At 42.8% G+C, this 16,923-nt stretch overlaps 1 protein-coding gene across 1 annotated transcript in view; it reads left to right on the forward strand.

Moving 5' to 3' along the window:
* Positions 1 to 5,402: 5,402 nt before the first annotated feature.
* The window catches only part of OPHN1 (oligophrenin 1), a 293,249-nt gene continuing 281,728 nt past the window's right edge, over positions 5,403 to 16,923 (forward strand). The window contains exons 1-2 of the mRNA XM_036271467.1: positions 5,403 to 5,737; positions 5,858 to 6,015. Of these exons, the coding sequence (XP_036127360.1) occupies positions 5,862 to 6,015 (154 nt within the window). The 5' untranslated portion in view covers positions 5,403 to 5,737; positions 5,858 to 5,861. The remainder of the gene's footprint in view (positions 5,738 to 5,857; positions 6,016 to 16,923) is intronic.

Here is a 16,923-nt window from a genome sequence, read left to right on the forward strand (position 1 = left end):
AGAGAGAGAGAGAGAGAGAGAGACAAAAACATCGATGAGAGAGAACATCGATTGGCCGCCTCCTGCATGCCCACCACTGGGGATCAGGCCCACAACCTGGGCATGTGCCCTGACAGGGAATTGAACCGGAGACCTCTTGGTGCATGGGTTGATGCTCAACCACTGAGCCACACCAGCCAGGCAAGATAAATCTCTTTTTAAATACATCTCATAAGTGACTGAATCCTAGACTGGCCTGTGTGGTTCAGTGGATTGAGTGTTGTCCCATGCACCAAGAGGTCACTGGTTCAATTCCTGGTCAGGGCACATGCCCATGCTATGGGCTTCATCCCCAGTAGGAGGTGAGCAGGAGGCAGCCGATCAATGTGTCTATCTCTTTCTCCTTTTCCCTCTCTCGAAAAGTCAATAAATGTGTATTTTTAAAAAATTACTGAAGCCTAACAAGTGTCATTTGGAAAAATGCCTTTCATTTCAGGTTCTCAGACCACTTTTAAAAGAACTCCTTATATATTTTTTCATACGTGGAGAGGAGCAAATGATTAAGTACTGTAAAGAAATATTTTAATGAGGCTAGCTGCGGTCCCAGATGGCAGAGATAAAGCAAAAGCTGGCAATGTTAAGTCAATATTGGATATTTATTTGGTTTTCTTGGGCAGGTACATTGCCTTTCCTAAGAATCTACATCTGGTTTCTTGACTTTCTCTCTCTTTATATATTTCAAGTTGTGAAAGCAATTTGAATTAATAGAAGGCTGATCTGCTTCATTAGGTTAAAGGATTATGGTTCTCATTCCAGCATGCAGGACAGACAGACAGACCCATGAAGCTGAGAAGCTCCTATCCTGGATGACTTGAGCTGAACAGTGTCAAGACTTATGGCTGTCTTGCAACTCCGCCTTGGAGTAATCCATTAAAATGATTAACTCCAGGATTTCAGGTTCTGGTTCTTGAATCCCAAAGGGGCGTGTTGGCCATGTTGCTGAGTTGCAGACCTTGTGAGTATTTTCACTGCCCTGAGTGGAGACAGTATATTAACCAGACCGCAAACCAGGCTAGAGTTTTTATGTGAGTTAAAATGTAAATTCCTCTGGCTTTTTAGTTTCCTATGATGATAATGAACAGGGATCAAGTTGTGTGGTTACATAAACAGTAATGTTTTTCTAGGAATATCGTTGTGAACCATCTGTCTCCTCTCTGCCTCTGGAGCTGTCCGTCAGAACAAGGACAATGAACTTCCGGCCTGTGTTACCTGGATTGCTCCAAGCTCAGTGTTTTTTCACGGTATCGCGGCAGAAACAGGGTGATTGCTTAGGAAAGAGGTGCTGTCCCGTATCAAGACTGTGGAGATGCTGTTACCTTGACATACAAGAAACAGGAGAGATGGGATGTGTCTCCCTGAACACTATGAAAAAATTTAGAGCAGTTTTAGGGTCACAGAAGTTGAGAGGGAAGTACAGAGATTTTCCACATACTCCTGCCCCTCATCCAAGCTCAGCTCCCCTCATTATCAGTGTGCCCTCTGGAGCGGTACAGTTCATACAGCTGATGAACCTACACTGACACATCACTGTAACCCAAAGTCCATAGTTTACTTGAGGTACTTTGTGGTACTGTACATTCTCTGGGTTTGGAAAAAATGTATAATGACATGTGTCTACCGTTATAGTATCTTACAGGGTATTTTCACTGCCCCAACATGTCTCTTGTATTCCACCCATTCATGTCTCTCTCTCTGACCGCCACCCCCTGACTATCACTGCTCTTTTAAATTGTCTTCATAGTTTGGTCTTTTTCAGAATATCATCTAGTTGACACCATATAGTATGTAGCACTTTCAGATTGGCATTTAAGGTTCCCCATGTCTTGATAGCTCATTTCTTGCATTGTCTGGATGTACTACAGTTTATTTGTCCATTCACATAATCAAGGACATCTTGTTTCCTTCAAAGTTTTGGTAGCTATGAATAAAGCTGAAAGGGAACCATATTTCCAAACCCTGAACTTCCTTTACTATTGTCTCTAAAAATTATTTGCCTGAGAACCGTATGTCTTCATGTTATTTTTATCTATTGTATATATATAATAATTGAAATTATAGCTCAATCCAGACAACTTTATACTTAGAGCCTTATGGTCAAAAGGAAATAAAAATAATTCAGTTTCTATTTATGGACATATTTTGTTGCAGAGAAATTCAATATGGTGATCAATAGAGGACTTTCAAGTATAAATATACTTCATGAAAGAATACAATTCTGTGGGGAGAATGCAATGGGAATTTGGTTTGAAAAAGGAAAAAGGAACAATATAAACTTTATGAAGGTTAAAGAAAAGTTTACACTTTTCTTTTATTGTGCTTGGCGTTTAATATTTGATGGTAAATCCAATGAAAATCTTTAAAAGTGCGCTATAACATTTTATTTTAATTGTCAATATGTCTAGTATGCTAGCAATTACACCTTTTGCAACTATTGAAATATAATGAAAAATATAGATGTCAACCTAAAAATGTGCGAGGGGGTACATAGCTTCTCAAAATTCTCTTAGGGGATACGTGAATAAAACTTTGAAGACCCCAGTCCTATTGCGTTGTTGTGAGCAACAAAGCATCTAGGATAATGCTCAATTAAGGCAGCTCTTATCTGAAGGACTGAGTTCTAATTTTAACCCTCTTTCTTCTTTGGAATTTGGTCTAGGGTATTTGTTTTCCTCTGCACTTTAGTTTTGTTGTCTATATAAAGGATAATACAGATGACTATAAAACTCTTTGAGCATAGGAAGTTAGATGAGCATGACTGTGTCTAACATCAATAACATCAATGGTAATGTTCATAGTCATGAAAATATAAGTATAGGCTCTGTAAGTCAAGGCATATAGCAGCTGCTCAATAAAAGCTTGTGGAATTACTGAATGAATGCTCTAGGAACCTTGCTAGAATGAAAGACCATATACCTATTTAGTGGTATATCTGCATTGGTGCTTTTAAAGCCATTTTGGGCATTTTCTCATAAAAATATAAAAAGCGTAGAGAATAAAGATAAAATAGGATAAAGATAAAAAGAGTAAGAAATAATATCCTACATGGGGATGTGACTACTTATTAATTTTCAGAAGGTGTTTTTTGGACTCTTTACCATGCTGTGATATAGTGTAGTGGTTAAGAGCCGTGTCTCTGGAACCAGCCAGGCTGGGCTCAGGTTCAAGCACTGACACTTAACTAGCCACGTGTCCTTGGGTAAGTCACTTAACCTCTCTTTGACTCAACTATCTCATCGTTAAATGGGTACAAAAATAATACAACCCCATAGGATTGTTTTGAGGATTAGGGAGGTGGGTTATTGGATTGCGTAGAAGAATGAACCCCCAAAGATGCCATGCTCTAAGTCCTGGAACCTGCAAGTGTTACCTTGTATGGCAAAAGAGACTTTGCAGATGTGGTTAAGGATCTTGAGATGGAGAGGTTATCCTGGGTTATGATCCTCATAAGTGAAAGAGGGAGGCAAGAGAGTCAGTGTTACAGCAGTGTTGTGGGAGAAAGACTTGATCATACATTGCTGGCTTTGAAGATAGATAAAGGGGGCTATTGTCTAAGGGGTGTGGACACCTTCTAGAAGTTGGAAAAGGCAAGGATATAGATTTTCCCTATAGACTCCAGTAAGGAAGACAGGCCTTCTGACATTCTGATTTTGGGTCAATGAGGTCCATTTCTGATTTCTGACTTCCAGAACTATAGAATAATAAATTTGTGTTGTTTGAAGTCCCTAAACTAGTAGTACTTTGTTACAGCAGCAATAGAGCACTAATACAGGTAAATTAGTCATTATCACTCTACTTACAACCCCTTCACTTTGGGCTTTTCTAAACTTTCTTCACAGGGCAATGTAATCTGAAACACTTCTCCAAAATCCAAAGGGATCTTTTTGCCCATGTACACACTATTTTCCAGCCCCTAGCTACTCTGAATCTCAAGGCAGCCACATGTTAAGAGTAGCCCCTGTTTGTCTGCAGGGAGTGACTCAGTTGGTTGAGCATTGTCCTGTGCACCAAAAGGTTGCAGTTTTCATTCCTGCTCAGGACACATACCCAGGTTGTGGGTTCAATCCCCAGTCCGGGCACCTACAGAAGGCAATCGATAGATGTTTCTCTCTCACATTGATGTTTCTCTTCTAAGGATTAAAAAAGAATAGCCCCTGTTCTCCTGCAATGGACAATGGACAGGAGGCCTCTTAGGTAAGCTGCAAGACAATTTTTTTGCTGTTGTTAATCCTCACCCAAGGATATTTTTTTCATTGATTTTTAGATACAGTGGAAGGGAGGGAGAGAGAGAAACATCGATGTGTGTGATGGGTTCCCTCCCGCATGTGCCTGACCTGGGCAGGGATGAACCTGCAACCCCGGTATGTGCCCAAGACTGGGAATTGAACCTGCGACACTCTGCAGGCCGATGCTCTAATCTCTGAGCCAACTGGCCAGGGCTGCAAGACAAACTTACAGCCTCCTCCTCTTAGGTTTCCCACTTAACACATGGAAAATCATGTGATTTAATCAATGGCCAGTGCAATGAGTTGGGTCACAGAAACCATGCTCTAAAGTCTTATTCAGCAAAAAGGCAACTCTTAATGATGACCTCTCTTTTTTCGGCAGAGGGGTTCTGAGCTTAACGTAGATGGCCTGGAGTAGGAAGCCACCCCCGCAGGTCGAAGGCCCACCAGGAGGAAGGGAGCAAAAGAAGTCTGTAGGTCAGAGGGAGGCTGAAAGGAAAACAAATAAGCAATCCAGCCAAACAATGGTCAATGAGAGAGGGCCACCCACGACATCCTCCCGGGCTCTGCTCCAGTGTCTGCGACTTTCCACTAAGACTCCAGCGCGGCGCACCTGCCCCTGGAGACGGGGCCGGGCGGCGGGCCTGGGGCGCCCTGGGAATGCCTTGCTGGGAGGGCGGCCGCCCTGGCGGGGCGATCGGGAGATGGCAGGGAGGAGTCATGGGGCGTGAAGCGGAAAGACTACATCTCCCAGGCCGCCACGCTTTCCAGCTGGAGTCCTAGGGCGCTGACTGCTCCCCAGTTTCCGTAGGGAAGCGCCGGGCCACCGCAGCTATTGTGTCGCGCGCTCGCCCTCCTCTTCCCGCTCCGATGTCGGTGGAGGAAGGCTCCGTTTCATTGCCGCCTCGGCTTAACCCCTCCGGCGCCTAAGCGGGCCGCAGGCCGGCTCCCTGGGACCGCGACAAGCTCCCGGGAGCCGGGGAACTCCGGTACCGGGAGCCTCGAGGGCAAAGAAGGCGGTGGAAGGAGGGGCGCGGGCGCTCGGGCTGGGCTGCGGGGCCTCGCCCGCCGGGGGCGGGGGCGCCGGCTTTAAGGGGGGGAGGGGAGCGAGCAGCCGGGGTTGCCCGCGGAGCTCGGCGGAGGAAATCTGCAAGCTCGGAAGCGAGGAGCGGCGAGCCGAGCCAAGAGGAGAGGCGGCTCCCATCCCCAGCGCCTGCCCCCGCCTACACCCTGGGCGGGCTGAAGTGTCACGTTTGCGATCGCTTAGAAGGACCCGGCTGGTCTCCGAAGGCGAGCCGGGCTGCGGTTTCTGCTGCTCGTCTGGGGAGGCGATGCCCAGGGGTTATGCTGACTGCTAGGCAGCACCCTGCCGGGAGCCGACTGCCTTAGCTCTCCCAGTCCCCTGAAGCCATCCCGGGGTCGCGCGTTTCCGGTGCGGACCAGCCAGCTCTCCCCAGCCCTTCTCATCAGAACAGGTACCTGCCGTCCAAAGGGAAGGAGACTGCGAGCAAACCCTCCCATCCACTCCCGGTACTGTGCCACTAATGCCCTTGGTCTTTGTATCTTTCTTTCCTCTTCCCTGTCCCCGCTATCAGAACCATGGGGCATCCCCCTCTGGAGTTCAGCGACTGCTACCTGGACAGCCCCAATTTCCGCGAGAGGCTCAAGTGTTATGAGCAGGAGCTGGAGAGGACCAATAAATTCATCAAAGACGTGATCAAAGACGGCAACGCGCTTATCAGCGCAATGAGAAGTAAGTGGAAGGCTTCCAGGAGGTGTTTCCTTGATCTGGTGGCTCTGCCTTTAAGCCTTTTATCACCGCAGGGGAACTGGAGGACTTAGAACCGTGGGCCTTTGCCTTTAGTGGCGTTGACCTTGTAGGACAGACTCTATAGCTGTGCCAGGGACCCTCCTGTCCTGCAACGGTCATGGTACCTTGCTGTTCCAAAGGGACAATCTGCCTGTACTGTCAGACATGTTTAACACCCATGCTTGCCGCAAGGGGACATGCAAGCTGACCAAGTAACTGTCCCAGAACCTCCTAAAGAACTGGGAATTAAGGTCAGCAGCTTAAGTAGCGGTTTTGCCCTGGACTCTAGTTGTTGCAGATAAGGGTTGGGGCAGTAAAACATTCTCCATGGCAAGTTATTTTCTAAGGAAAGCACCTTTGCCCCAGTGATTTTTTCTTTCTTGCTTTAAGTTACTGAGCTATGGTTTTGGTTAAGGTCAGTCTAAGCTCAGAACTACTGCATGGTCTCACATGTCACTGAATTCTGCTTGAGTGTGGTACAAACAAAGACCTGCCTAGTCCCTGGCACAAGGAGCCTAGCGCCCAGGGAGCAAATTACAGGGCTAGGGTTGGGAGTCATGGGACTCAAGGAGCCTCACCTAGCTTGGCTTTCCCAGTGGTCACAGCTCACAGCTGTGGGACTCTGCCCTCTTCCCACTGTGTGGAGTGTTTCTTTCTGCTAGTTGGTAGAAGTCTTGGAGTAAGAGAAAAAATAATAAACATCCCCAATAAGAGTGCAGGCAAATCAACCCTTTGTGCCAAAGTATATACCCAGAAGAATGGATAATAGTGATTGGGTGGAGTAATAATTATTATTCGTTTTTCTTTTCTTGGCTGAAAGTTGATTGTGAAAAATAAAATCAGACTCACTGGCAAAAATGTGCTGTATTCTTATAACTTTGTTCTGAGTGGATTTATCACAAACATACTGTGTGTGGGTCCAGCGTGGGGACCTTCTTAGGGCAGAGGCAGCCAACCAAGAGCGAGGAGGGGAGAGGCTGGGAGCGGCAGCGCGGTGGTAACTACTACCAGCTGGTATTTGTTATGTACTCTTCCGATTTGCCCCTTAGAGCCTCTGCTTCCCGCAGGTGCTGTCTGCCTGCTTCCGTCAGAGTATATACATTGTCCAAGTGCCTGCCGTCATTTGATTGAATCTGCTCATTGAATGGTTTGTCGTGTTGTGGCAGCACCTTTAGGATGGGGTATTTGATGTTGATCCTTAGAGACCTATAGGCTAGGCTTTGTTTCCCCCACTGAGGAGTTCATTGAGAGGTTAAAGATATACGGGTTGTGCCCCAAAAGTCATCAGAAAGGTGAGGGTTCACCAAAAGGAAAAGGGGGGAATATTCGGGTTTTCTTTTTATTTACTTATTACAGTCAACTGCTTGGTGCAGTGTCCACAGTCAAATGAAGCTCCTTGCAAGCCCCAGGAAGGAAGTGGCTTTGTAGAGTCCACGGTAAGTTGAAAGTGTTTGAGTTCACAAAAGAAATGACCAGCTAAGGCACAGCAGAGTGGTTAAGATTCATAAGAAAAAATAAACAGTTTGATGAAACATTTGAGAAAGGGCTAAGGTGTAGTGAGGTAGGGGCACTGAGCCTGAACCCGGTAAGAGTCGATAAGTATGCAGGCCGAGACCTCCGAACACGCGGCTTGTCCAAGAACTCTTTTGGCCCGGGGGCCTTCTTGATATTTATGGTGCTTTTCTGTTTCTGAGTATATATAGAAAGCCCCAAAGGAGACAGGTAGGAAATAAAACCCAGCAGCTAACCCAGTCTATTTCTTTCCTTGAAGTTGCATGGTTCTAGAAACGTGATTAGCAAGAGGCAAAGGCGGGATGTATTTTGGTGTGTTGACCACAGTAATGTTTATACTCCCACTCTGCTTCCTCATGCTGGGCTGCAGTTTGAGAGTAAGTGGGGTGGGAGGAAACCAAATGCAGACTTTTGCTTTGTGTGGAGGAAAAAGGAGAAGAGAACAGTGGGAATGGATTGCTAAGCCTTGGGTTACCTTCTTGGCTTCACTGTCTTGGGATAAGATGGCCCAAATCACATACTTCGTCTGTAAAGTGGGGGTAATTATACCTGCCTCACGGGGTTGTTGGAAGGCTCAAAGAAGTGGATGGATTATGAAAGTGCTTTATAAATGGAAACAGCTGAACAGTGTAAGTTGTTCATAATACACCTTCAGTTTAATAATGTATCTGCTGGTGAATGTCTATTTGTCAGGAAGTTTCTGAAGGGAAATGCATCAGCAGACGAAGTTGGGAACATATTTTTTGTTATCATCTTGGAAAATGTCACATCTTACATTGGCATGTCTCAGCAGTTCATTTTGTATTCGTGTGTGTGGATTCACTTTGGCTAGTGTTTCTAGGAACTAATGAGGCATGCTGCGAACCCCTGCTGCAGTTTTGTGACAGTTGTTAGCCTAGGTGGGACCTGATTCTTAACATTTATCATGCTCCTGTCTGATTTGGTATGGAGCTCTAGATGAGGTTTTAGTCAAAAGTGTGTGTGATACTTTATTAAATGCAGGTCATGCCTGAATATTTATTTACTTAGCTCTGTGCTTAGAGGTAACTGATGTTATTAATGATATTCAACATGTTTCTCTTGGGAAAGTGGTTGATTCCCCCCTTTAAATTTGACCCATTTATAATTGTTGGAGTACAAGATGAAGATTATAACTTAAAGTTATGGAAATAAAAACACTGCCACTCTGAAAGTGAATAATATTGCCTGTTTGCCTGTTTGTTCTATGTTTTATTGTTGCCACTTTTGGTCCCTGATGTGGTTTGAATGTTTTCTAAGCACTCAGGCTAGGTATTATTAAGAACAAGTGTGGTGTGGCTCCTGCTTGCATCCCAGTGGAACATGATACACCTAATAAGTGTTATATATAGTTCAATGAACACATACCATTCATTCAGTAAATATTTGTGCACATACTAGATTCAAGTCATTGTTCTCAGGGCTGTCACAGATGTGACAGAGTGAGTCAAAGACGGATCCTGCCCTCAAGGAGTTCCCAGGTAAGATATAAGTAGAGATCAGTATTATATAAGGTAGGTAGTAAATATGGATCAGAGCCATAAGAGTGGGACAAGTGGATTCCATGGTGTGTGACATCAGAGGGAGAGCTCATTTCCCAATGGGAGGACAAGGCAAAGCAAAGGAGGAAGGAGCATTGGAATTGGGCAGAACTAATAACACTTACCACTTGCTTAACTATTCCCATGTGCCAGGCATTCAAATCTTGCAAAAGCCTTAAGAAGTAAGGATTGTTATTCTCATTTTAAAGATGAGAAAACTGACATTGACATGCCTTGAGTAACTTTCTCAACTAATAAGGGCAAGAGTCTGAATTAGAACCCAGACCTGACTCTTAAGGCCCTGCTCATTTTACTGCACTGCGCTGTATTCAGGACAGGATTTCATTGCAGTAGTAATGACACAGAGAAGGTAAAGGGACAGCAGATAATTCATCGGGAATGAGGTGCGGGAAGGGAAGTTTGGGAGATGAGGTTGAGGTCTTGACCATGCAAGAACTATTGTATACTTCAGACTTTTAAAAATTAAACTTATTGGGGTAGCACTGGTTAGTAAGATTATATAGGTTTCAAGTGTACAATTGTATGACACATCATCTGTATGCTGCATTGTGTGTTCACCACCCCAAGTCAAATCTCCTTCTGTCATCATATATTTGACCCCTTTTACTCTTTACCACCCCCCCACTATCCTTCCTTCTGGGAACTACTATACTGTTGTGTGTCTATGATTTTTATTTGTTTGTTTTTCTTGTTTGTTCATTTGTTACTTTTAGTTTTATATCCCACACATGAGTGAAATCATATGGTTCTTAATTTTTTCTGTCTGGTTTATTTCGCTTAGCATGATATTCTCAAGGTCCATCCATGTTGTTGCAAATGGCAGTATTTCATTTTTCTTATGACTGAATAGTATTCCATTGTGATATGTACCACATCTTCTTTATCCAATTTTCTATTGAAGGACACTTCAGTTGTTTGCATGTCTTGGCCACTGTGAATAATGCTGCAGTTAACTTTCCTTCATAGGCAGGGAGTACCAAAAACGTTTTTGGTCCCCAGCCTGTGTGGCTTAGTGGATTGAATGCCATCCCAGGGACTGAGAGGTCCAGGTTCAATTTTTTATCAGGGCACATGCCCAGGTTGCGGGCTCAATCCCCAGTGGGGGGGGGTGCAGGAGGTAGCTGATCGATATTTCTATCTTTCCCTCTCCCTTACTCTCTCTCTAAAAAAAAAAAAAAATCAACTAAAACATATAAACCAAGTTTTTGGTGGTAGAGAGGCGTCACTTGAGCCGTGTTTTATGAAGATTCATCTGTGAGTGATGGGTTAGGTGTTAACAGTTCCACACAAATATTTGGGACTTTTCAGCAGTTAATTGGCGGCTTTAAATTTTCTTTGTTGTAGCTCATGGGCGTACAAACCTTTTCTGTAAAGGAGTCATTTTTAGGCTTTGAGGGCCATGAAGTCACTGTGGCAATTACTTAATTGCCGTTGTTATTAGAAAGCAGCTATAGATAGTACATATATAAAATGAGAGTGGCTATGTTCAAATAAAACTTTATTGACATTGAAGCGTGAATTTCACCTAACTTTTACATGTCACAAAATATTATTCTTCCTTCAAATTTTTCAACTGTTCAAAAATGTGAAAACCATAGTCAGCTCAGGTAGGGGACATACAAGAATAGGTGGTGGGCTGGGTTTTTCTCCCTGGTTGTCGTTTGTAGACTTCTGATATAATTAGTGAACCTAAAACAACCAGAATTGATTTTTATGGGTAAGGCAGTGAATATAGCTATTGAGAGAATATTTCACATTTCCCATGAACTAGTTTGACTTTGGTGTGCCTGCTCTGGATTCAGGGAGGGTCACAGGCTCAAATACTGTGAGAGGCCAAGGAGAAAACACAAAAATATGAAGCTTTTGGAAGTGGGTTAATAGGGTTGGAGTGATCGGGGTAAAATACAACGGCCTCATCCTATTCAAAAGGTCTTTACTTACCTTGTATAAAAAATATGCTAGTTAAATAAAATACAGTCACAGCCTAAATTCAGTTAGGTTGCAACTCCTGAGCTAGATGCCCTAGCTCCATTGTCTGTGAGTCTTGGACTCTAATTGGCTGGGAAAGTGGAAGATGACTATGAACAGATAGAGATTTCTCTGCAGAAGTACCACTGGGCTCCGCTTGCAAGTGATACAGGTGGAAGGATGGTATAATGGGGAAAAATCCTAGAAATGATGTCTAGATACCTGGGTATGGTGCTAGTTCTGCTTCTAATGGAATCTGTGACCTTGGTAAGTTATTTCACTGGGGCCCTAGGTCGGCAGTTTTATAAAGGTGGGAGTAGTTAGGGGATCTGCAAGCTCACTTTCAGCTCTAACATTCCATGACCTTTTTTTTTTTAATCCTCACCTGAGGATATGTTTCTACTGATTTTTAGAGAGGGAGGAAGGGAGAGAGAGAAACATTGATGTGAGAGAGAAACATCGATTGGTTGCCTCCATACACTCCACGACTGGGGATTGAACCCACAACCTAGACATGTGCCCTGATCAGGAATCAAACCCACAACCTTTTGGTGTACTGAATGACTCTCCAATCAACTGAGCCACCCAGCCAGGGTTCCATGACTTTCTTTATATTGCATTTCATATTGTATTTTAATCATTTGGGAAATGAATAACTAACCAATTGTAGCTTCTAACTTTATGCCTACACAAATTTTCATGTTATTTTAGTATTCATGACAGTATTTAATTAAACAATTTTTTTTTAATTTTAAAAAATTAAGTATCTGTAAAAATCAAGCATAACATACCTTATGTGCATGTATGTTTGCATATATAAAAGAAATATCAGAAAAGAGAATTACTTCACTAAACCCACACATATACATGCATAACCATACATACATGGGCTGTCTTGTAATAATGAAAACTTATGTCTTAAAAGAATATAAAAGATAGATTCTGTATGAAAACTGTACATAAAGTTGGTCAAGTTGAAATAATATAATTGGTATAATTTTTATAACTTACTCTTAAATTTAAAAAAAGTCACTTTCTTACATTATGCTTGTATTTATTTTTAATAATTTTTCTTTATTGATTTTAGAATGAGAAGAAGGAGAGAGAGAGAGATAGAGACATTGATGAGAGAGAATATCAATTGGCCACCCCCAGCATGTCCCCCACTGGGGATCGGGCCCACAACTCGGGCATGTGCCCTGACTGGGAATTGAACCGGCCACCACTTGGTGCATGGGTCGACTCTCAACCACTGAGCTACACCAGTTTGGTTACATTATACTTTTAAATTCAAGAGTTTTAGATGTTTAGGTGACCTTTTGGGTTGCCTGTTTAGCTCTTGCTTTGAGACCTGGGGCACCTAGCTGGTAAATGATTGCTTTCCTGGAAGGATGGATTGATTCCATCTTTGAGGCAAATTTGATACTGAATATAATTAGTGGAGCCATCTTTAGCTTGGCACACAGAGAACCTGGGTATTAGATCCAACCCTGCCACTAGCCAGCTATGTAACACTGAGCGAGCCTGTTTCATCAGCCTGAGTTTCCCATTTGTAAAATTAGAGGTGTGCTCAGTGACCTTCAGTGTTCGTCCTGGCGTTCTTATTCTGTTTTCTGGGCTGTCAACTGTCTTGCTCAGATAGTTAGAGCAACCTAAATGGATTCTATCATAAACTTTAGAGCCAATTTATCTTTAATCTGGGAGAGTGGGAAAGGGCAAATCTAACTGATATGTCCAACCGGAGCAGATGACTTGAATTGTGATAGCCTACCTGATTATCTTCTCGAATGCACCTTGACAGGTGTTAACCTGATGCCCTTCAATTCTGGTCTGAATAGCTCTATGGTGAGGGAGACCAAAGCTTTTAATCCCTTTGGGGTGGGTGTAGTGCCATGGTGTGCAGGGAGGAGTTGGTTATGTAATATACATTCTTAGTCAGCAGACATCCTGTCATTTATCCAGTGATATTTGATGAGTGCCTCAGAGCTCATGGAGTTATTTCAGATCCTCCAGGGTTACACAGATCAACATAATGAGTGTGTCTTATCATACTGCTGTTAGTAGATATGAAGCAATGCCAAATGGAATTCCGTGGAGACCACATTGACATGTTCATTGAAGGTCCTCAGCAGACCAGATTCCAAAGTAGCTGGACTGGGTGTCCTGTGAGAACTAGGGTGGAAAAGTGAACCAAGCCAGCCTTTCAGCGTGACCATTTATAAGAAACTGCTTTTCTTGAAGTGATGGGAGATGGTGTTGAGGTGGGATAGGGAAGATTGTGGCTTGATCTGCTTGTTAAGAAAAGTGTTTCAATCAGAGTTAAGAGTGATGAAGGAAAATTACTTTGCAGCTTCGTTTTTATAGCCTCATTTAAAAAGGATAGCCAAAATCTTTGGTTTAATCTGACATCTGTTTTTCTAATCAGTGTCTACAGAAATTTCCTAAAAGCCCATGAAGATCTGGAAAGGTACATGTTTTTCCAGGGGAGCACTCTGGAAATATTGAGCTGATTTTTGTGTGTGGGGGGTGGATGGCCTTCAAGATGCTTTGTCTGGCTCGCATCAAGTGCTAAAACCTTACATACTATAAAGGCAATTCAATATAATTCAATAAGGATTTACTAAGCACCTACTTATGTGTCAGGCACTGTCCTGGAAATTGGGGATATAATGGTGAATAAGATTGTTATGGGCTCTGACTTCTTGGAGTAGACAGTAAACATTTGATTATCCATTTAAGTAATTTAATTATAATTGTGAGAAGAACTATAAAGAAGAAGGTGAGTGTATGATATACTATCACATATTCTAGAGTGGGGCTTTGTGAGGATAAAAAGGAGCTAGACCTCGGGGATGTAACTGTCCACAGGGAAAAAGAATAAACTGAGAAGAAAGAGTTGCTAAGTCAAAGCTCCCAGTTTTACTATCTTGGTGGTTAATGGCCCTGGTAATGAGCAATACTTTTCTTTTTTGTTTGTTTGTTATTCCTCACCTGAGGATATTTTTCCATTAATTTTTAGATAGAGTGGATGGGAGGGAGGAGGAGGAGGAGAGAGAAAGACATCAATGTGAGAGAGACATATTGATTGGTTGCTTCCTGCACACATCCTGACTGGGGCTGAGAATCAAATCTGCAACCCAGGTACATCCCCTTGATCGGGAATTGAACCCATGACCCTTTGGTCTGCGGGCTGACGCTCTAACCGCTGAGCCAAACTGGCCAAGGCATGAGCAATACTTTTCAAGTGAATGCAGAGTTTCTCAGAAGCAAACAGGATGTAGTATGTGTCATGAGATCATTAAGGAACACCTAAAGTACCTACTGCTTCCTTCTTTTTTAAAATTTTTTTTCTTTATTGATTTTAGAGAGAGAGGAAGGGAAAGGGAGAGAGATAGAAACATCGATTGGCCGCCTCCTTCCCGTCCCCCACTGGGGATCTGGCCCACAACCTGGGCATGTGCCTTGACCAGGAATTGAACCGGCGACCTCTTGGTGCATGGGTCGATGCTCAACCACGGCACCACACCGGCCAGGCACCTTCTTCTTTTATAAGTATATTAAAAATTTTATTTTGGATGGGTACACATGAACATGGTACAACATTCAAAAGGTGCAGAAGGGTAAATCTTTTCTCTCTCTTCCCATGTCTAGTTCTCCAGTTCTCCATTTTAGAGGCAACAAGTGGCAACTGTTTGTTTAATCTTAAAAAGACTATCCCAGTGCTTCTTTCAACTTCTGCTTTTTCAGGATTGTGTTCTATTGTAGGCATATTTCCAGCCACACTGTGACAAGATTTCTTTAAGATTGTACTTGGAGGGAATGGTAGATTAAAGACCTCAGAAAATCAACTTCTCTGTAAAAGCAAAAAAGAAGAAAAAAAAAACTGGCAAAAATTGTCACAATCGCCCTGGCTGGTGTTGTTCAGTGGTTAGAGCATCATCCCTTGCACCAAAGGGTCTTGGGTTTGATTCCCGGTCAAGGGTATGTACCTGGCTTGTAGTTCAATCTCTGGCCCCAGTTGGGGCATGTGCGGGAGGCAACCAACTGACTTGTAGTTTGCATTGATGTTTCTCTCTTTCTCCCTCTCTCTCTCTCCCTCCCTCCCTTCCATTGTCTATAAAAAAATCAATAGAAAAAATATTCTTGGGTGAGGATTCACAACTACAACAACAACAACAAAATGGTCACAATAAACTTTTTCAGAACTCTGGAAATTAGCCAAAAGGCTGGCAACAATCTGAAGAGTATTTATTGATGAAAACACGTTTAACCTCTGAAGCAGCAGGGGTTGTGGCATTTTAACTTGCCCTGCCTCCCATTCCAGTCTCCAGACCTTTTTGGCAGCCTTGAAAACCAGCAGCTTCATAACCACAGTAGCTGTGGAAACCAGCAGGCTTTCAGCACCTGAGGGGGAAGACTCAGTTTTTACATCCGCAAAAACTCACATTTATTCACATATCCACAGAATTTATATACCCACAGTGTTGTCATTATTTAACCTGTTTCAAAGTTACCTAGAAAAGCCCCATTCACAGGGTTTCTCATCATGTCACCTGACTTGGAGCTAGCTCAGTGGGGAAAATTCTGTCCCCAGGGTGTTTAACATTGCAGTTTCCTGGAGCTGTAATACCAGTTAGAAGAAGCAGGAGCCTGACCAAAGACATAAAAGGAAGAAATGGGGAATGAGATATCCATAGGAGGCTTTGAAAAGTTCTGATATATTCCTGGGGATCTAGAAGGCTGTGTGTATACTCAGGGTTATGCATGTGCCTAGTAAAGGCCTGAGAGGAACCCAGTTTCTCTCCTCTGGCTGAACTTGAGGCAGAGTTGTAAACTGCCTGGATGAGTGTTGAAAGAATGTCCTGACATACACACAGAGCCCCTCAGTAAAAGGAGAGAGACTTAATGGTTCAAGACATTTAATGAGATCTCTGAACACTCACTAGCTGGCCACTAAGCTAACTAAGCAGAGACTTCAGTGGCCATACGCTATAGGGAATATACAAAGAAACAGCAGCAGCAGCAACAACAACAACAGAAACAACAACAGCAATAAAACTGGGGGTCAGAATCTTATTTCCAGGAATACCATGTTATATTGTCTAAAACGTCCAATTTTCAACAAAAAATGATTAGACATGCAAAGAAACAGAAAAATATGGCCCTTACATAGGAGGAAAAAACAGTCAGTGTAAACTATCCCTGATGGGGCCTAAATGTTGGAATTTAGACAAAAATTTAAATCTGGTAATATAAATATATTCATTGACATAAAGAAAACCATGTTCGAAGATTTAAAGGAAAGCATAAGAACAGTGTCTCACCAAAGACATGATATAAGGAAATAAAAATTACTAAAAATCACGAGATAGAAATTCTGTAGTTGAAAGTAAACTAACTGACATAAAAATTTACTAGAGAGGCTCTATAATAGATTAGTTGAAAGAAAAAAGATCCATAGAACTCCAAGATAAGTCCATTGAAATGATCTAGTCTGAGCAAAAGAAAGAAAAAAATGAACAAAAATGAACAGAGCCCCAGAAACTGTGAGACACCATCAAGTGAATTAATGTATGTATAATGGGAGTCCTAACAGGGGATACAGAAAGGAGCAGAAAGAATATTTGAAGGCATAATAGCCAAAAAATGCTTACATTTGATGAGCAACACTAATCTCCAGATCCAAGAAACTCAACACACTCCAAATTGGATAAACTTAAGAAGAGCTATACCTAGGTACATTATAGTCAACTGATGAGAACCAAAGACAAAGAATCTTGAAAGAAGTAAG

Source organism: Molossus molossus, unplaced genomic scaffold, assembly GCF_014108415.1.
Source record: "Molossus molossus isolate mMolMol1 unplaced genomic scaffold, mMolMol1.p scaffold_m16_p_2, whole genome shotgun sequence".
Lineage (NCBI taxonomy): Eukaryota > Metazoa > Chordata > Mammalia > Chiroptera > Molossidae > Molossus > Molossus molossus.